This window comes from Pleuronectes platessa, chromosome 5, assembly GCF_947347685.1.
Source record: "Pleuronectes platessa chromosome 5, fPlePla1.1, whole genome shotgun sequence".
In the NCBI taxonomy this organism is placed as follows: domain Eukaryota; kingdom Metazoa; phylum Chordata; class Actinopteri; order Pleuronectiformes; family Pleuronectidae; genus Pleuronectes; species Pleuronectes platessa.
In genome coordinates, this window is record NC_070630.1 from 8506882 (window position 1) to 8528662 (window position 21781).

General features: G+C 42.4%; 1 protein-coding gene across 5 annotated transcripts in view; it reads right to left on the minus strand.

The window, feature by feature from the left end:
• The window catches only part of ncam1b (neural cell adhesion molecule 1b), a 68217-nt gene that overhangs the window by 1411 nt on the left and 45025 nt on the right, over positions 1-21781 (minus strand). The window contains exons 9-19 of one of the 5 annotated variants that reach the window (XM_053423523.1): positions 18053-18082; positions 14765-14915; positions 14356-14543; positions 13906-14002; positions 11673-11843; positions 10651-10779; positions 6993-7117; positions 6273-6453; positions 3888-4086; positions 2832-2948; positions 935-2056 (exon numbers count right to left, since the gene is read on the minus strand). In XM_053423523.1, the coding sequence (XP_053279498.1) occupies positions 935-2056; positions 2832-2948; positions 3888-4086; positions 6273-6453; positions 6993-7117; positions 10651-10779; positions 11673-11843; positions 13906-14002; positions 14356-14543; positions 14765-14915; positions 18053-18082 (2510 nt within the window). Of the gene's footprint in view, positions 1-934; positions 2057-2831; positions 2949-3887; positions 4087-4626; positions 5303-6272; positions 6454-6992; positions 7118-10650; positions 10780-11672; positions 11844-13905; positions 14003-14355; positions 14544-14764; positions 14916-18052; positions 18083-21781 lie in introns of those variants that run through there. The other 4 variants (XM_053423521.1, XM_053423522.1, XM_053423524.1 and 1 more) reach the window with 4 other exon arrangements.

The window sequence follows — 21781 nt, forward strand, 5'->3', positions numbered from 1 at the left end:
GTCGTGTCCCCGCTGAGTTTAAAACTGGGTGACGTTTTCTGTCAGTGACATTTAAAACGTATTTTTCTGTTAAAGACTTAATGACACTCGCCTCACTGTTCTGCCTGTTTTATAAAGTTGACTCATTCAATTTCTAGTTGTTCACATAATGTCTGTTTTTCTGGATATATATATATATATATATATATATATATTTCTCATTCTATATATATATATATATATATATATATATATATATATATAGAATGAGAAACTGCACGTCTGGTTATTGTTGTTACCTTCACAGAGGAGGTGATGTTTCCTTTGCCGTTTCTCTGTTGGCAGGATCGAGCAAAAACCACTGAACCGACTTTATTACAATTTGGTGAGATGATGTTAAACGGGCCAAGATAGAAGCCATTTCATTTTGGGCTGGATCTGGGGCGGATCCAGAAATGTTTTTCTCTGTCGTTATCACAGAAAAGAATCAGGCATATTTACTGTGTACAATTTGAAGAAGCTTAATAGAATTGAAGGGGAGTGTTTGGCCTTTGGCAGATGTATGAGCCTTTATAATTCTAGGGGGGAGCTCTATGGAGCAGAGGACTGAGATATTTTATTAGGTCCAACAACTGGACAGGTTTACTTTGTCCCTGCTTGTCACGGGGCTCGGTGGATACACGTTTGTAATGAGCAGCCTGTCTGAAAGAGGCTCATCTGTTCTTGTGGTGAATGTTGCAGAACGTTGAGACCCCACAATGAAGAACTGTCACACACGAGCATAAAGAAAGAAAAACCATCAGATCACTCCTCTATCCCAATGTCATTACCACAGTTTACCATTACAATATTTCATATTGTGTGGTCAATGGCAAGATGCGGTGGTGAATGAATGGGCATACAAATTACACACACACACTCACACACACAGATAAACCTCTAGAGGGAGCCGTACTCATCGTTGACAGGAGCAGTCTTGGCCAGAGTCTCTGATGCGTCCAGAACTGGGCCTGAGGGGGGGAGGTCTGCGCCGTCTCCATTGGGCAGAGAGGGGGCAGAGGGCGGGCTCTCTAAGCTAATAAGGTCTGCGGGGGGGAGGAAGCTTCTCTCTGTCCCATTAGTCAGCTCTAAGTCGAAATCTGCACTAAATCTGGGCCCCACGTCGGGGGTTAGTAAGTCGTACATGTCTGAGGGCGCTGGGTGGAGATCATTGGAGACCAGCACCTGGGGACTAGGGGGGGCAGGGGTAGGAATGGTAGTAACAGGAAGAGGAGAGGGGACTTCTGCAACTAGAGGAGCAGATTCTTCAGCATTAGGAGCAGGGTGGCTCACTGAGGGAGAGCTGGTAGCAGCATCTTTGGCAGTGGGTGTGTTGCTGTCAACAGTTTGGTCGGAGGGGTTGTTGGTGTCGGAGGCAGTAAGGCTACGCCCACTGGCATCTGGGGCAGTGGCGTTTGAATCGGTGTCTGGGTTTGGAGGGGCAGTGTTTGCTCGGGCGGAGGCAGTTTGCGCTGGAGTCTCGGTGTCTAAGGCTACTGGGTCTTGTTTCGTCAGGGGCTTGGCGACCGGTGGGCTCGGAGCCTTTTTCTTGGTGTCGGGAGCGGGAGAGGAGGCCGGGGAGGAGGCCGGGGAGGACGTGGCGAGTGGAGATACAGGGGGGCTACGTTTAGCATTCAGTGCGGCAAGTTTGGGAGAGTGTCTACGTTTCGGTGGAATGGGTGTCCCAGATTTTTGAGGTTTAGGCGTTTCAGGGCTACAAGGAGGGGTGGGTATTTTCTCCTGTTCTTCCGGGGCGTAACTTCCTCTTTGTTCTACCAACGGAGCCATTTTAGCCTCAATGGCAGCCGTGAAGTGTATAGGGGCCAGCGGGGACGCATTTGACTCTGGAGTCGGGGCCGGGGCCCTGATGGGGGTGGGTGAGGGGTCGTTGGCCGGGGTGGACAGGCTAAAAGTGAGGGTAGTGGACTCGCTAGAGGGGCTGTCCTGAGCAGGGTCAATTGTTGCAGTGGCTGTGTCAGAGTTGGTGGCTACGGACGAGAGGGTTTCCAGTGCCAGAGCAGCAGTGAAAGCCGCCAGCCTGAGAGAGCAGGGAGAGAACAGAGACACACAGACTAGACACCAGGGTGACTGTGACAGAGGAAGGGTGGCTCGGACAAGAGCATGCAGAGGGATTAGTTGGCTTTAGAAAAAGAAAATCACACAAAGACAAAAAAGAACTGAAAAAAACACAGCAAGTATTTAAGCCTAGTGAGGAAAAGAAAGAAAAGAAAAATAAGTTGCATGCTGTGAGTGGACATTTAAGGATACATCCCATACACACACCAACACGGAGTACACTGACTGGGACGACTAATTTAGTAAAAAGCACCAGTCCTGCACTCCTGCTGAACTACAGCACCACGCAGAACCACCTCTGAGGGTTAAACAGTACCAGTGATAATCTCATACTCTGTAATCTCATTTTTTCCAGACTGCTGATATGAGAGATGGCTGCAGAGGTTGTCAAATGGCTTCATGAGTTGACCACACTAAAGAGGACTAACGCCCCTCTGTGTCTTTAACTGGTATTGCTTCATCCGTGGTAATAATGAGACAGAAAAATCTCCAGCGGCCGGAGAGAGGAACACAAAGTGCAGTACTTCCCTCTGAGTGGGAATAAAAAACAGAAAAGCAACAGCGGTAGTTCAGTGGACTCCACTCAAGAATGACCTCGAGGTTTCAGAGAATTTCACGGGTCAAATGTCGTCCTGTTGAGCAGCGTGATTATTCTTTGAAGTGGAGTGCAATGTACGACAGCTAAAAAAGACTTGAGCAGTCAAAAGGCGAAGTGCTGTGAGTCAGCTTCTACTTACTCTGGCTCTGTGAGAGGTGTCGTTTCATTGGGTTCTGTGGGTCCCGCTGCGTTGTGATTGGCTGTGCACTCGTCCTCTGTCCGGACTTCCACTATCGGCTCTTTGGACTCATCTTTCCTGTAAAACAGTGAATGTACAACATGATGTGAAAGTTATTGCACAACCTGAAGACACGATTATTGTGGTGACTACTGTCCATGAAAGAATTGCAGCTCAGAGACTGAGCAATCTGTTACGACTGAGTCACACTGTGTTTATGTGTGGGATTTCTGGTGTTGTTCTCTCTCCTTGCCTCAGGGTGGTGCTGTTCACTCTGTTCTGTGTTAACCTGTGTCCGTGTGTTCACACCAAATGTGATGAACATACTTAATTCATTTTTAAATCACTCTTTTTAATCAAGGAAGATTAATTATGGTTCAAACTGTTTATATTTTGTTTGTATGAGGTAAAAAACAGAGGCAGGTGAGATCTTGTGCAGATTTCTCTCTAAATTAATGATATTTTGCATTTACACTGGCATAGATCCAACAATGCTGGGTGGAAATCCAGAGGATTGGCTCAAGCCTCTAATGCTTCAGATGAACTTTTGAATATATCTTTTGGGAATTGAAAATATGCCATAAGCTATATTAGGAAAGAATGAACAAAGTGGCTTGAGTGTTTCAAGAAACACCTACTGTTTTAATACAGACTAGAAAAGTCCTGAAAGCGTTTAACGCTCCTATGTCCATCAGCTTGCCTCTAACTCTGTCTGTGGACTGTTTGGAGGTGGACAGGGAGTGTACGGTGTGTGAGTGTGAAAGTCAACAGAAAAGTTGTAGGTTGTAACCATCACGCGGAGTCGGCTGATAATTGTCAGTGTTTGACAAGTGATGAGTTGCTCTCATCAACAAATATTGATGAGAGCAACTTTGAAAAATATCTATTACACCAGATAGAGAAAACAAAATGTACATATGAAGATCTACAGTATATCTGGACCGAGATGTTACTCTGACTGAGGGTCAGTGTTGAAACGACTGAACCCCTTGTACTTTAATCGTATCTAATACTCACACGAACGCTGCCTTGCCCTCCTCCAGGTTGTGTCCTTTGGTCCCGGTGCCAGATTTGCCGCAGAGGCACATGATGAGGCCACATTTGTTGACAAAGTAGCAGGTGACGTCCACCGCCAGCAGCAGCAGCAGAAACACCACAACAAGGATCCCTGCCCAGATCATGATGCCCATGGAGAGCGCTGCCTCCTCACCCATATCTGCCAGACGGGGGAGACGTGAGGGAGGGAGAGCACAGAGCTGCAGCGTGACACTTTTATACAAACAGCCAGGAACAACTCAATGATGTGCTGCTACGCTACTGTTACCACAGATGTTCCAGGAAAATAGAAACCACTCACCTGCTGTGAGCACTGATACAATCTCTGTCTATTAAGATGCAGTGTGTTTGTCTTCACTCGTGTTTAATGTATTATATCTTTGTAGTAAATATGAAGCATGTTGAGGAATGTATATGCAATCGGGTTAGTCAGGCTCTCCTTAAAGAAAACATTTCAAAATAAATATTGAACACATTTATTTGGTATTAGAAAGAAGAGCAAACCAACGCTTTACACCGAGTTGCTAGTTACAGACACATGCAGGACAGAATAAACGTACAAAAAGCTGTAATGCATCCTCACGGTTTGTGTAAAGTCATGTTTAATTCTAGCAGAAGACTGACTCTCTAAAATATCTTCTGTTTACAGATAAATTCAACTCTGACAACACCAATTTACAGGTAAACAAGGTCTGCTAATGAATCCACAGCTGAGTAAAGCACCCTCCAGTTATAAAGGTGTAAAAACTGGTATTTTTCAAATATTTGATACATGCGTGAGAAACATCTGAAAATAAGTTCCCTTGTGATAATTCTGTGCACAGCTTATCTGTTCGGTCATTACAAATACTTTAGGTTAGCTCTCTCTGTTCAGAAAAATGTAAACGTTAATCTTTAAACACTTACAGAACATATGCAAAGTTTTGTGATTAATTTAGGAATATAATACAGTGTTTATGTAAACGTACAGGTCCAGCACTCAGCCTTTACTCTGTTCTAAGTGCTATTGTTACAATAACTTCATTTCAATTCCACTAGTATTCATCACTGTAAACTGGCACTCGTCTCTGTGGTCTAGGACCGATGACGGGCTTATGCTGAGCAGAGTGGGTCTGTGGGAGGCGCAGGTTTTCCACTGCCTTTGGTTAAGCCCGTCTGTCTGGTCTGTTCTCAAGCTACACGGGACCAAGTCCGTCGTTGACAAAGTCTGTTTTAAGGAGTGAACGCATCCAGAGAGACAGCCAGGCCAGAGGAAAGGCGAGCTCTCCTTTTACCGTGTGAACTCCCCCACAAAAACTAAGAGAGCAGAAGCACAGAGATGAGGGACAGGATGAGTGATACCAAAGAGCATGTCACAGATGAGCAGCCCTGAGTGGCTGAAGGGGTTGAAGACAGCACAAACCCCCCCGGAAACACCAAAATGCACACAGGTCGAGACGAAAATGTTCACGTGATCCACCACAGCAATGTCCAGGACCAGGCAAGAGAGCAGGACCATTGAGAGAGAGAGAGAGAGAGAGAGAGAGACAGGGAAAGAATAAAGGACGAGTACAGGGGGAGGGAATGAAAGAGAACAGAGGAACAAAAAGAGAAGGGTGGGGAAAACAGAGGAAGAGAGAAAGTGAAAATGTGTCAGGTTTGAAAACCAACCGAAAAAAAAAAAGTTATATCAAGGGGAGAGAAAGAAACAGCCACAGACCAAAGCGAAAGCACAGCGGGGGGTGGGGGGGTGGGTGGGAGACTACATGTTGACTCGATGGTGCCTCAGAGGTGAGTGTGAGTGGGAAATGCTTTGGATTGGAAAATGAATTAGAAAAGAAGTGAGAGGAAAACGTAATGGTGTGCCGTGATGTTTCAGGAAAGCACTCGGCAGCGTCTAGCATCTAGAGCGAATCTAACAGGCTGGCATTTGTGTACGGTTTGTTAAAGAAGGAACAAACTGCTACTGCTACCTGGAGGGTCGAGTTAATCTGAGGTTATCACGGGTCAATTCAAAAGGTGCGTCTGTAAAGGGACAAACTACCCAGGCTACCCAGACTACCTGCTATTTGAACAGTTAACAAAGGAGAGCGACTGTCCCAGTTCTGTGAGCGCAAACTCAAGCCCATTTAGCGAGAGCTGTCAAAACTTTAAAGTGAGAAATTTGAGCCAGAAAATCTGATTTGGCCATCAGCTGTCCAGGAAATCATTTTTTTATCCCCTTGTAGATTTATTCAGTTGTCATTCACCTTTCAGAGATAGAGTTAAAAATAGAATTTGATGCTCGGGCTTGGAGCTTTGAGTTTGGCTCCTCAGTTTTCTGGTTGTTTAGTTCCAGTTTAGTGTGAGTGACTTGAGGGAGGGTACCTGGGATGGCTTCTGGCTGCGTGGACGTCCTGAAGGACATGCTCGCTGCCTGGGACTTGCCCTTCTGATTCTCTGCCACCACGTACACATTGTACTCCGTGTCCCACTCCAGGCTGCTGAGGACCACGTAGTCACTGCCGCTCGGTAATCGGATTTCTGGTTTCCACTCTGACGCTTGTATCTGAGGACACAGGAGGATATTTAGTAAGTACGTTTATGTCTGCAAATAACAGTTTCTGTATTTTTAATAATTGATTCTTTGGTCTACAAATCAGAAAAAAATGATAAATGTTTCTCAATTTGACATTTTCAAACCCACACTGATATTTTAACAGTCCAAACACAAGCAAAACAAAGAATTGAACCAACAAACAGATAGTTTTGCTTGAAATCTGATTTTGTCAGACTCATTTTCTGTTTGTTTCCGCTCTAAGTGTATTAACATGAAGGCTTGAACATGAAATAATTTTCAAACATAAGGGAGCGTCACAGTTATAATGAGTGCTAATAAATCTAATGTGATCAACCATAAATGAAAGGTAGGAAAATGTACTAAACATAATTTTTCAGAAAACTAGGTCTACTATTATAATCCAGCAAAATGTCATATCTAACAGTATTTGAGAGATTGATATGATAAAAAGAGTTGTTGCCTTAAATGATATATGATAAATGATATCTCGACTCACTGTCAGTTATCCTAACCATAAGCATACTCACTGGTTTGTAGCGGATGAGATAATGTAAGATGGGTGAGCCGCCGTCGTCTTGCTTGATCCAGCCGACTCTGAGCGAGTTACCTTTAGGTTGAAGAGCCCCCTCAAGCTTAGGAGGGTTGGGTTTCCCTACAACACATGAGCAGCACAGAGGTCACTGAGATGCTGGTGTAGAGATCCAGACGTCTCGTTTGCTAAGAAGCAGCAAAAGGCAGTTATGTAAGTCAACCTTTTATTTATTACAGAATGAAAAAGTGACGTTAGAAATTTGAAGAAAGTTTGAAACTGGCTCCTCTTCTTGTCCTTCTTTAATCACTCGCATCCAGATGGTTTGTTCTGATCTCAGACCATCTGCCAAATGACTCACCGTCACATGTTTATCTGATTCAGTCCAAGTTGCTGAGTAAACATTCAACTGGCACAAAATTGACCGACGTTCCACCAAACACGAGGGAGCTGCTGAGCACAGACACTCGGATCGAGGGCCTCTGATCTTATTCCCCTCAGCTTTAGAGAATCATGGTGCCTGAGCTGTTACTGTACTGACTCCCAGGTTCTGCAAAACCTGATTAACCCACCAGTCCCTTTTAGTGGATTTAGCCTGTTGTGATGGTATCGACGCTACGATTAAATATGATAAACAACATGGAAGATGTAGAGTGTATGGTAGGAGCACTGAGCAGGAGACCTGGAGCTGTTGAGAACCAGGGCACTGCAGCAGGAGACATATTTTGAGGGAAGATAGGACGACACAGATTATGATTCTTGTGGGATTAAAGCTAAAATGTATATTACAAACTTGATTTATAGTAAGGCGACCAAAAGGAGGAGAGGTAACATCCCTCAGGTAGCGTGCTATCAGTCCAGTCTAACTGACGCTGATATTAAACACTCCTGACTGTTATGTATTACTGCGACGACAGCTCTGGCTCCCGCTCATTTATCCTGCTGAGGCAAATGTCTAAATGACTTGATTAATACGAATGAGGTAGACGCATATTAACATGATTGAGTAGAAGCAATTAATGGGTTGTTTAATTTGCAAGGATTCTCCGGTTACAGTTAGAAAATCTGCAACGTCAGGTTACCTTCTGGAGCGAGGGGGAGATCATCAGCACCATGCAAGGCAATCAACAGTCACATGAAATGCACATGTGAGTGGTCGAAAGAAGAAGACAAACATAGAGGACACAACAGATGACAGAACTTAGATACAGGTAGAGGACAAATAACACAGCAACTGAGCAGAGAAACTCATCTGGTTGGGTTTTCAATGTGAAAAGTGTAATGGACTTCTAACAGCTTTAACCTCTTATCTCTATAGATTATAATTTCCAAGGCAGCAGTTTATTAAACGCTGATGACTCTTAATCCTGATGTAAACATTCCAAAACTACGACTCGTAAACTGCACATCAGCCAATAATTCATGATACTGACTTTAAAGGAGACATATTCTGCTTTTTCAGTGTTTCTTTCCTCTAATGTCCTTCATAGATTCATTTTTTTTTTGTGTATGTCCAAGTAAAAAAGCCCAAAGTCTGCGGTACAGAGAGCTCCCCTCCCCCACAGAGAACACTGCTCCTGAAACGCCTCTTCATTAGTCTGGCTGATTCTTCCCTATCATTGTGATATAAAATAACATCACATAACATCACATGACATCACGATGCATAACACACGCCTCAATGCATGTCTGACATGCCAGACATGCCAGACATGCATGCCCCCTAACAATCAGAACAGACTGGGCTTTATCAGGACGGGGGGTCTTAAAGAGAGAGGGGCTAAAACCTAGAGTTTCAGACAGAGGCTGAAAAGAGGAGCTGCAGCAATGGACATTCTGAGGAAAGAGATGAGTTCTCTGAACATTAGAGCGTGTCACCTTTCCAAGTGCTAACCCAAATGAATATTATGAACCTGAATGTGAGCATGATGTGTCTCCTTCAATCGAGATGATCTCATAGGTTGCAGATCAAAAATTACACCAATATTCCTATTTGTATTACTCAGCTGTCAACTCGTGTGATGTGGGTGAAATACAATCTAAAGACAGAGGAGTCGAGGATGATCCGGCCAAACAAGGTCACAGTTTCTAGGAGGATATTGTGCTATGATTAGAAATGATTGTAAATGCAGCTAACCAGTCAGGGAGCCGGGGATATCCTGTACTGAAGGAAACAGCTACAGCAGTAAAACAAACTAATCGTCTATTTTTCTCACTACAGAACAAACCTGTGTCTTCAGTGAAAAAACGAAAAGTGCCGTCTAGGGACATGAAAGAGAAGATATCAGGCAATTAGAATCAGCCGTCTACATAAACATCTACCTGGATCTCTGTAATAACACTTCACTGAAGAGTTTACTGGCTCCTGGCAGACACACACAGAGGAGGAAACAAAGCATCTTTTTTAATGACTGCCACATTTATGTAGGAGTGAGGCACAGTGGCCTGTTTTAAGACACCGCTTCAAAGGTGGTATAAAGTGAAACATCTTTTTTCTTAAATGATGTTTCCTGGAAATATTCCAGCTAATTTATTCTGGTTCTTCTAATTAGTCTTTAACACAGACATCCAACACTTTGTTCAGTGAAAGAAATAACTATTATAAAATGTTTTTTAAAAAAAAAGCATAAAAGATTTACTGTTTGTCTTCGTCCTGGACTTTTAGTCCTTAAACAAGCAATTTTAATTGAATAGACACTGACTTTTGCTCTTTGTTATGGGTTTAAATAGTATGTGAGAAATGTGCATAAAGAGATAGACAAACAACAGAGACACAGATGTGGGACATGAGGATACAAAGCAAAGTTGAACTGGGTAAGATGATGTTCTGCAAACACATGAATCCAGAGCTTTATTTGTCTGATTTATCACCGATGAACAGGATTTTAAAACATCTAACACATGAAAAATTTAAATCAAACCGAGAGCTGAACAAAGAGATGAATCACTTTAGTAAGTTTGACCTGATGGATACCACTGACAGATTATGGTAAATTCATGAAAAGGGGGTGATTAAAAAAATAAAAAAATGGAAACATGTGGAGAAGGGCAGCACACAGACAGAATGATAAGACGTAAAAATAAAAAATGGAATCTATTATAAGTCACGAGGTAAATTCACTGGGATTCCAACAGGAGGCAGCAGATTCTCCTGTAAAGACACATAACCAACCAACAGAGGGAGCTAAAAGCTAAATAATGAGTTGAAGACTTGCCACAAAGCTGTTATTCAGAGAACTATGCAGTAAGTCACATTCATATTGTAATTCATGATTTGAAAAACACATAATGAGCCTGATAACGTGCTGTAAAACCGTGGAGTTCAAAATAGTGTGTGATTAGATCCAAGTGTTAATTTAATCAAGATACTGTTAAACCACTTGAACATGACGAAAAAAATATTTCATGAGTTCTGGGATTTCAAGGGCACCTCATGAAAAACAGCCAAACAGAGCAGGACAGACTTCAAACTAAAAAGACTCTTTCTTTTGTGACCCCCACAGTGTCAGTGCTGACCTGTGTGTCGCTGAGAAACTCTCCTTCAATGAGTTTTTAGATCAGCAATGGGACAGAGGAGCTCCTCTCTCTCCCAGACAGAGAGGATGGAGCTAAGGTAATTGTGTTAGTGGAGACAGAGGTTAAAAAAAGTCACTCACGGACAGGCTCCGTCTTGAAGAACTCGGCCGGGCTGCTTTCACCTTCACCCTTTCCGTTGATGGCAGACAACCTCATTTCGTAGTTGCTCTCTGGTTTCAGGCCGGTGATGGTCACCTCACTGATGGAGCCTGTTGCAACATATCAGAGGCAGAGCAATCCAAGCTGAGAACACTGTGATCAAATTTATCAGCAGTAAAACAAACACATCCACTGTTCCTACAAGTCCTCACATCACAATCAAACTTTGATTAGCTCAACCCATCAACCCTCAGTTTATTCCATGTATAAAAACATATTTAAAAAAGGGGTAAATCTATTAAGAGGTGATTCTGCAATAGAACAGGGATTTTGCAAACTGTTCACGTCATGTAAGACCAGTAAGAATGTAAAGTACAACAGATATTAAGTGATATCAGAATTACTTGCACTTTCCCATTATTAAAGATAAGGTGAAATACTGTTATCTCTCAACTACAGGCAGAGACAGAAGGTAACTTAATATGCAGACTGTCAAAGCATTTCTCTTAGAAAACTCAATTTGAAGGTCAATGGAAGTAGCGTTAAATGACCGTGAACTTAATTAAGACTTAACTATCATATGTTTAAGACCATTTAATATTGTTTACTTATTCAAGTATATTATGAATGAATAATTTATACTACAAAGAACAAGCACAACACACATGTTACAGTTTCCTCTCACCTGGCAAATTCCACCCTTATACCAGTAATCTGCTGCAGTGCAAGTGCACCTGGCTTTTAAAGCAAATGGGAGATGGCACTCAGATGCTTTTATTGCATGTCAAACCCCAAACCCACCCATGATTGATTAAGAGACTAAGTACAACCCATTTGAACCGTGTAACTGGCGCAGAGACCAATTTTTCACCATTAAACTGGCAAAGGTGGATTTGGACACGCTCTAAATGCACCCGGGCAATGGGCTTGGATTGTTAAAATACAGCTCTTCATCTTTTCCCCAAATAGCAAGACCCATTTTTGTTACATTTCACGTTCTCACCATCTTCAACCAAGTAGACCCCCTGAGCCCAGCTGCCCCGGCCCTGCGTCCTCCACTCAGCTTTGTACTTCAGGACAGAAACTCCTCCGGTGGAATCGGGCTCCGCAAACTGGATCTGTGCTGAGGTGGAGAAGGGCCTCACCTCACTGACGGACGGAGCCGACGGCACCTCTGGTAGAGAAGGAGGAAACGCTGTGTGATTACAACAAAACCTGTAAGATTGCAGCGCACCGACACTGTCAGACTCCATTGTTCCGTTACACTTAGAGACTGAGCTCACAACTCCTAATGGCTCCAAATTACAGTGGAAATTGGATCCATCTTCTTTGTGAGTAATCCGTGACTTTTGACAGTAACGAGACGTTTTCTCTTGCACTGAAAGCTGCACAGTCGTTTCGTCATTTTAGAAAAAAATAGAGGTCGAGAAAAACATTCAAATTCAAACTGATTCAAGGAACAGCTGATCCGACGTCAGTCTGAAACGATGCACAAAGAAAATCAGTGAAAATTAGCAGCGTTTTGAAAGAAACTAGAATCAAATTATAAACAGCTGGTGCTGGACGAAAAAAAAAAATTAGAAATCAGGCTGAAAATGAGACTTGTGATTATTAATCAGAACTTACTTTTAGAGTTGTGTAAAAAAATATCTGATTCGTGTTGAACAGGATTATTAGTTATTAGTAAAAAAAATTACATATTTATGAAGTTTATTGCAAAGAACAACCTGAAGTTGGTTCAACCACTACAGCTAAATAAAACTATATCCATATATAAGTGCTGGTGGCTGAACTCACACACTCTGGTCAAAGCACAGTTGTGTACTGAATGAAAAGGTTCATTCTAATTACCTCAGTTATCCGTATCCTGCTCTAAGTGCAGCGTGTGGTGTTTTCAATTCATTCACTTGAACCTGTGGGTTAAGAGTTGCATTGACTCCCTGCTCTCTGCTCCATTTGTCTAATGTGCTGGTTTGAATACAGTCTATGGCATCAGCTGGTGGTGATCTGGTGTTTAAGTGAAATGCCGTAACTTTGATTAACGGTCATCCATGACTAAGAGGAGACGGCATCAATGTTGATCCACACAGGAGATTCAATTACACATTGTTAAAAATTATTAATTTCTTAAAAAGGCTGCTCTTCACATCTCATTTCTGGCACTCTAGTCTTTTCTGTTGATTCTGCAGCAGCATCATAACAGCTACACTGGACCTAGTTGTGCAGTAAAAGGCTGGAGGAGGTCTGGTCAAATTTAGTGAAGAGAAAAGAACATTACAGCCGAAAAACAGGTTGACATCTGAACAGATAGAAAAAAGGGATTGTGTCCTGCAGATAGAAAATCACTGGGGAAAAGAAAACAAACCTGAGGAGACACCTTGAGATGCAACACACACAAACAGAGGTAACAAGGTTCTTAAAATGTTATATACACGTTTCTATACTTTTAAGCCATATTCAGCTAAAAGCAGAGATTTTATTTAATCTAATTTTATATGAACTTCTCACTATAACATTGAGACTGCGACATTGCTTGACATATTTAAGGGTCTCGGCTTGTTTTAATGGTTCTCTGTCTGTTTAATGCAACCTCTCTATTATTGGAATTCACAGTTAAAAATGTAGAATTTTTTTGGGAATAAAGTCTGTGAGGTGACTACTTCTGTGCGAAAAGAGGTTTTATTCAACTCAACTTGTATTCCCTGAATTAAAAGGTGAGACCGGCTGAATATGACTAAAGCTGTCATGGGCTTTTCTTTTTTCTCAGGTCTAAGATTAAATCTAAAAATAGCTGACAGAGGTAATACTAGTGCACAAGAAAATACTGTATAATGATTCTGAGCCCTGTATGAACTAAAAGTCTTAGATCTGGTGTATTTTTAAGCAGCCACAGAGAAGTAACGTCAAATTATGTGATATTGGTTTGATTGGCTTTTTATCTAAATGTCTCAACCATAGAGAGAAACTGTGATCTGTGTGATCTCACACTGTGCTGGATGTTTTGAATATGGGAGAAAAATCTGCTCTTGAAGCATTGGCCAGAAAAAAACATGCTATTTAATTAATGTGCCACAAGAAATTGATTTATCCCAAATAACCATTTTTGACAGTGCACATCCTGCAGACAAATTGTTCCTATTAGCAATCCCTTAACGTCACAGTAAATATACTTCAACTTTTGACCATGACCTGAAATAACAAGGCACAAACTTGTAAAACACAGGAACATCACTGACCGGCCTGAATGAGCAGGAACTCCTTGGACTCTGTGCCCATCTCATTAGAGGCGGAGCAGTTATAGCTCCCAAAGTCATTTTCAGACTCGGGGGTTATCTGGAGGAGGAAAATGGAGAAAGAAGAAGCAAATAAATGAAGGGCAGTGTTCCAACACAGATGAACCCAACCTGTGTGTCAATCGCTCTGAAGGTGACCTTTTTGTTGGTCCATTAGCGTAGACTATTTTTGTTGCTGGGAGCTTCCCCGCCGCTGAATTATTCATCCGATTTTTTTACACAATGGAGCCGAAAGAAAACCCTTCACTTCAAGCCTATGTTCATTAAATCTTGATGACACGGTTGTGTGTGTGTGTGGGTGGGTGTGTGTGTGTGTGTGTGGATGCAATGAAGGAGTATACGAGTATGTGTGTAGATTTAGAGTAAATCATGGCCGGACATATGGATTTGTACCTGCAGGAAGCTGACTGATGGAGTCCTGAAGATCTTAATGTTGGTGGTGTTGGAGTTGGGCAGCTGCAGTCGGTCTCTCAGCCAAACGATGGACGCATCACTGGGATGAGCTTTGACTTCACAGCTGATATTCACTGCATTCCCCTCCCAGGTATACACTGCTACTTCACCAAGTATTTTAGGGGCATCTAAGAAACAAAGAAATTACACTTGATACCAACTTTCTGACAAAACTGCTTTTGATTTTGTGGTTTTAACAGTACCTGAAAATAGTGCTGTGTGAATTAAAGAGAGTTTAAGAGCTTTATATGGTCAGCAAATGTTAATTCTGAAGATTACCCATGTAGATGTAATGTCATGTTTTCTCATTTTCTTTGGCACTTCTATTACGGGTGAAGTAAACACTTACAGCGGACCTCCAGGTATGCCGACTGACTGTCCTCTCCAATGGCACTGGTTGCTGTGCAGAGGTACGAGCCGGCATCTGTATACTTAACGTACTTCAGAGTGAGGGAGGACACACGGGCGTCACTCCTCACCACCACGTTCCCATCCAGACTCTAAATGAGAAAAGAAATGGGTTTTGTTTAGGAAAACAAACCATTCGCATCAGTTATTTCCAACAGCCATATTGCACATTTACATCAACGGAGCACACTTGAGCAGAGAGATGTGCGACCTGAGAAATAAGCGGGACTTTAATGAGCAGAACAGACATTACATTAATGAAATGGGCACATTCTGCTCTGTAAAGACGTGGAAACATAAGGACACAGTCGACAGTACAGGGGAGCTTATCAATAATTCATGACAGGAGGCACTAGAAACCATTGAGAGCTTTTCACACGAGAGCTTACCAACTTGTGAAATATGTTGATGCATGCCACTAGACGGAGCATTAGCCTCACACACTAACACTTCTATAGTGTCAGACACTTATGACCTAGTGTCATTGCACTTTTTTTTTTTTAAATAACATTCTGAGTTGATTCCTTGTGGTTGGTTTTTCTATTAGCTTGCATCTCTCTGAACCCTCATTGAGCATGTGTCCCACTTTCAGTGTTGAAGGACACATGCCAGGTTAGATAGCGTTTGAAACCGGATGAATAACAACTGACAGCTGGCTAATGAGATGAGTAAATGACCTTCCTGCTCTCAAGATACCTGGTTTCATTAACTTGATAGGCCCAGTTACAACGTCCAACCATAAGTAGCTTCCCAGCCAAGGTCGACAGCTCCGTGTTGTTGTGACTGTTGTTGTTGTGTGACACTAAACTGTGGAGGTATCAAGTTCCAGATAGTAATATCCTATCCTAGTCTATTGAAAGGTTGTATTATACAGACTGTAAACATTAGTTTTTCCTCATAAAAGACCTGCGTGAAATTCAACCAGACGGTTTGTTTAAGCTGCCAATGACACAGACAATCTCAACTGTTGTTATAAAAACTGTACATCACGGTCTCAGTAATTCTTCAACCGATTAAATTTAATTTATGGATTTGGGACATGCAAGTGTTTTAATACAGTAAGCTTTTGTGTTTTTGTGAATGGTTCCTTTAACACGATGCTGCACAGCTGAATATCTCAGTTTCTCTTTTGGTTGCATTCATGGCTTTGATCCAAGCTGCAGGAGAAACAATGGCACGGTTGCTTTTACACATATTGAATTAGGGCCCGGTCTGGGCGGCCATGTTAGAGAAACCCTCGTTGGTTTGTTTTCAAATTCAACGGACAAAGCATGTCTGGGCCATTCATTATGCAGAGCGGGTAGCAGGACCAGGGAGACACTTACATAACACACTAACCTTTTATTCTGACCCCTGTGCAGAAAATGTTCCCTCTCAACTCCTGACTCCTGCATCTGAGCCACATGCCGCACTGTGCGACCACTGTGTCATTGTTAGTCACCTCAACATTGAATCTCAACATTGAATCGTTTTTATTTTGTGCTCGTACGTTCTGAAAGAAATCAAAGTGTCGCCAGTTTCTCAGGGGCTGCAGCCACGTACTCCGTATATGAGGCCTGTAATGAATATCATTATCCACCAGAGGAAAATGATGTGTTCTCTGCAATTTAATATTGGGAGTCATTAATGTTTCATAACTATAGTTTTTCGGAGTTAATGCATAATGCACCGTGGTGGCTTTCTTTATGAAACCTTTTCTTGGTCATAATTTTTGATTTTTACTATCTATAACAAATAGGTGTAAAACCACTTTCCAGGTCTATGTGGAAACCTGGAATAAAACACCAGGAGGACAGAGGAAGAACGAAAAAAGACTTTCAGGCATAAGCTCCTCCAATAAATCAAACCACAGTGACACCAGAGCTTTCAAACCGCTTCATCAGCAGAGGGGACGGAGACGCAGCTGGAACAAACCTCCCCTTCTGTAGATCGTCACAAGACCTCATGCTCCTGAAGATAATTACTATACCCAATCCATTAATGTTGACCAAAACACTCACAACCAAAGCTACAAATGTGCTGCATGTGTGCTGTCGAGATGTCATTTGTGAAACAACTTAATAAAATACAGTTCGTAAAATAAAAAGGATAGCATAATGCATTTTTAAACTATCAGTGTGTTCCAGGATTAGGGGAAATTGGTGCTTGCTTTGGATTATCTTTGTCCTTCTTAAAAACCGAGAGACTTGAGTAACTGGGATGCACTGGTTTGAGCTTTTTGGAGCTTCGTCTTCTATGTGCATTCACCTGATCTCGAATCTAAGTCATGTGCAAACAATGAATGAAAGAAAATATATCATTCTCAATATTTTGACAGGAAGGAGCAGTAGGAAAAGACCAATTAAGATTAAGTGTAATGCTTCCTGCGATTTTGAAAGTAAAATAGGAAGGCTATTTGTGGAACCAAATGGTCCAAAAATACATATTCATATCATGTCAAGTTGTACAAATGTATAAATAACAATAAAACGTTGATGGCATACTTTGTGAGAGCACAAATTTCTGTTTATCCAAAAGCCAGAAAAGGAATCTGTAGCAGCTCTGTCCTCTAGTACAGTGCAATTGCCACAAACATTAGGCAATAGGAGGTTTTCCTCACCAATTTTCTCACATATGTAAAACACATTTTGTGAGTGAAGAAAATGGGAGAAAGGTTTATGTGGGCAGCGCTGTCTTATGCCAATTTTTACTTTACTCTCAGGGAAAGTGCCTGGCTCTGATAATCTGGCCCGCTGCACAAAGGCATCTTTCATTTTCTTTTATATACATATTCAGTCGGCTTTGGTCCAACAATTGATCAAAAAAATATGATGAAGAATTTGCAGTCTGGACATGAGGGGGGGGGGGGGGGGGGGGATCTGGAAAGTGTTTCATCTAAAAAACAGATTTTAACAGACTCCTGTTTTGAATCTATAGAATATAAAAAAGAAAATTCATATCTGTCCTTTAAAGCTTGTGTTCTCACAGGCTTGGTTAAATATCTGTGGAAAAAAACAACACTGTCTGAAATACGCTTCTGCATCTTAAGGTTCTATAGAAAACAAACAAGTAAAACAAACACACAGATTTGCTCTAGCCTGTTTGGCTTCTGCATTGCTCCCAGGGTTTTATACTCTCCCTGACCCTTATTTGATCAAGAGATTTGATCTGCATCCATCCAGAATTGAATTAGACTCCCCTGACATGAAAGATGGATGGGTGTAGGGAAAAAGTCATGCATTTAGAATACCTTGTGATGCTCAGGCCGAGTCCATGATGCCTGCGGAGGACAGAGACAGAACAACAAACACAAGGCAAAGCAATTCTTAGAAAGTAATCCTTGGCCAGGTAAAGCTGGGATGCTGCACATTGCATGCAAGTATGAAGTGTCCAAAGTTTATTTCCTGAGCTTTCACAGAACCTGAGCTGAATGTCTGATTCCGCTAAATGTCCACAGATAAATATACTTCGGATTTGCCTTCTGGAGAAACCTATTATATGCCAACAATTTTGAAGATAATTTTATGGTGTGTGTTTTTTTATTATTACAACAGACTCGAACAAACGCTGCTTTCTAAAAGCGCGATAGCGCAAATGCTGACAGATAAGAAGGTTATTGGTTTATCAGAGGAGGCGACTCCATTACACGGCAGCAACAGAGATATGTTGGCCTGTTTTGTAAAAGTCGTGCAGCAATTATCGACTCACAACCTATTCGTGAGGCTTGAAGCAATAACGAGAAGATAAGTACCAACCTGCCAATAGCAGATAATTTACTCTCACACTGTTGTCTTTATTAGGGCATATCAAAAATGTCACTGAAACAACACTAGCCAGGTTTCGAGATATGACCATTTTTCAATGTAGCAGCTCTTCTTGAAATTAATCTTTGCGACAGGTGATATATGATGTGGAGTAATTTATCAAGTCACATATCCTGTTTGAATGTTAAGCATAGACTGAATGTAAAGATAGGTGACATGTCTCCACTTGCCCCCCGCAAAATAGTGATCGGGGAATGAGCCGCGGTGTTAGGATCCGCCAATACACTTGATCGACCAATCGTGAGTCGGTTTCAGCTGTCAATCATGGTGCTTCACCCCGGTTTGTATAAACATAAAGCTAAACTTACACGAACATACATCAGTTCGATAAGATCCACCTAAAATGATAATAATATACTGCAGCTAGCCACCAGGGGGCGATTGGAGAGGGGTCATGGTATCCATCTTTATGTACAGTGTATGATATTAACACTACTTGTGCTACAGCTTTATTTTTAGTTATTGAGACTGACTCAGGACCTAAAGTCACATACAGTCTCTCTCACTCCACTGAATACAGAAAAATAGTCAGCTGAATATAGCATCACTTGATATCATGACAGATCAAATCAAACCGCTGAATTACAGATATTTGCACTGTACTAGACAACATGCTATGTCAAGTTAAATCACAGTGACACCGAAGAGCCCAACTCCCACAAGACAAAAAGCTATTTGGAAAGCATGCTCTATGGATTTTATGATGCTGACGAGAAAATGTTAAGCATGACAATGAGATGTGATGGCCCACACAGCGAAAAAGTACTGAGGCGTAACAAGCAAAATGATAAACAGCTATTTCATCAGGTGCAACAGCTAGAAAATGTCAAGAAAGCAATCTGCTGGAATAATTGAAGGGCAAAAACATCAAGCCCCAGTATTATCCCCTCATAATCAATACTGGGGGCTTATAAATAACACAAGACACATGGTGTGTTTGAATTCAAGTGGTTAATATCACCGACAAACTATCACTGACAAACGGGAGGTGAGGAAAAAACTTGGTAACCTCTTCATATGCCAGCCCTTGTTGTACGAGTCTATTTCACTATGTCCTTAGGAGCACTGTAAGTCCTCTACTGTCACAGCAACAACACACTGCTGTGCACCGAGCATCATTACAAACAGCAGTTGGCTGCATATCACCAGCGTGCTGAGAAAGAGTGGTCGCCCAATTAAAACAGGCAGCCTAATGGTGTGTAACATGGCCACCCTCATCCACACACTCGTCTGCAGCGAGCGAGCCGACAACCGTCCCCGTCCGATCGATGACAGGTGTTTGTTTAAGACAAAAGGACATCGAACAGGCGGCAGATGCGAGCGAGGCAAAAGAAGACGCCGCGACACAATCAGTCCCTCGGGCGAACGTGCACAGCAACATGGTGACGGTTCCTTTGGGATTTATTTCCAGCCCATTGTTATTTCCTTACTGGGAGAATTATCCTTGCTCTTTGTTCTGACATGGAATGGGATGTCGGCGTGAGGAGGGCAGAGAGGAGAGACATACTAACACGAGTACCCTACGCACATAACTGTACTGAACCCGGGCGGTTTTATTCACTGGGTGACGCCTGACTGAAACTGATGAGCACGCATATCGTGAGCGTCCCATGTCATTAACTGCTGAGCCGAGGAAATTCTCCCAGTGCACCAGTGAAAACTGACGAGCATGTGGGAGAAAAAAACAAAAAACTGACATCACTCCTACTTCCGAGCCAGCAGGTGTGCCGATATAAAAGAGGAGCCTTTTGTGTTTGGAGAAAACAAAGCTCCTCTCTGCAGTGACGGGCAATGTTTAAAGCTTCCTCTGTTCCAGATGCTCTTATGCACCTCCGCCACACAATGGTATACACAAGCTTTCCTTTAAGGATCTCAACCCGAGCCAAACAATCACAACGTTTGTTTAATTTACGATTCAAAGTCTGTCTGTTTCTGCAAGAGCTTTTAACTATTAAGAGTTTTACAGTTTTTATTTGATTATAACTTCATTCTATGGTTGAAAATATTTGCGGATACCTGCAGCTTAAAACTTCCTGCATCAAGCAGAATATTTAATATATATTCAAATAAGCAAAACGTCAATTATGTAGATAATGTACTAAGTATGGATAAAAGCTTAAATGAAAGTGACATCAGGTGCAATTCAGAGGCAAAAGGGAATGGATTTACATGTGGTGGCCACAGACAATAGCTCTCTCCTTATCCCTCCTGAATAATTATTCTCTAGTATTGTGTTCTGCTGGTGTCCTTGTCACTACTGGTAGCATGAGGTGGGACCTGCAGCCAAATCCGGTTACACAGGTAGGCCAGCTCCTCCAGGATGGTACATCGATACCTGCAGTCGCAAGAAGGTTTGCTTTGCCTCCAAGCACAGTCTCATGAGCATGGCATCCGCCAGAGAACACCAGGATTGGCAGATCTGCCACTGGTGCTCCGTCCTCTTCACAGATGAGAGGAGGTTCACACTGAGCACATGTGACAGGCGTGAAAGAGCCTGGAGACGCTGTGGTGAACGTTATGCTGCTGGTAACATTATCCAGTATGACCGGTTTGGCGGTGGGTCAGTGATGGTCTGGGGAGGCATGTCCTTTGAGGGTCGCACAGACCTCCAGGTACCCTGACTGCTGTTAGGTACCGGGATGAAATCTTCAGAGCGACTGACAGAACTCCCGTTGGTGCCCTGGGCTCCTCCTGCTGCAAGACATCGCTCGGCCTCATGTGGCCAGAGTGTGAAAGCTGTTCTTGGATGACGGAGACATTGATGCCATTGACTGGCTGTCACGTTCCCCTGACCTAAATCCGATTAAGCAACTACGGGATGTAATGTCTCGGTGTATCCGACGCCGCCAGGTCTCATCACAGACTGTGCAGGAGCTCACTGATGCCCTGCTCCAGGTCTGGGAGGAGATCCCCAAGGACACCATCCATAGACTCATCAGGAGCCTGACGATGTCGGGTGAGCATACAGGCATGGGGAGGCCATACACACAATCAATCAAATGTTATTTGTATTGCCCATATTCACATATCACAATTTGTCTTATAGGGCTTAACAAGTCATAACACTACTGAGTCACATTATGAGCTGCTGTGATGGAATTCACAGATGTTGGATCAGCCTATGATTTACATTTTTTCCTTTTTTTTTTATCCAG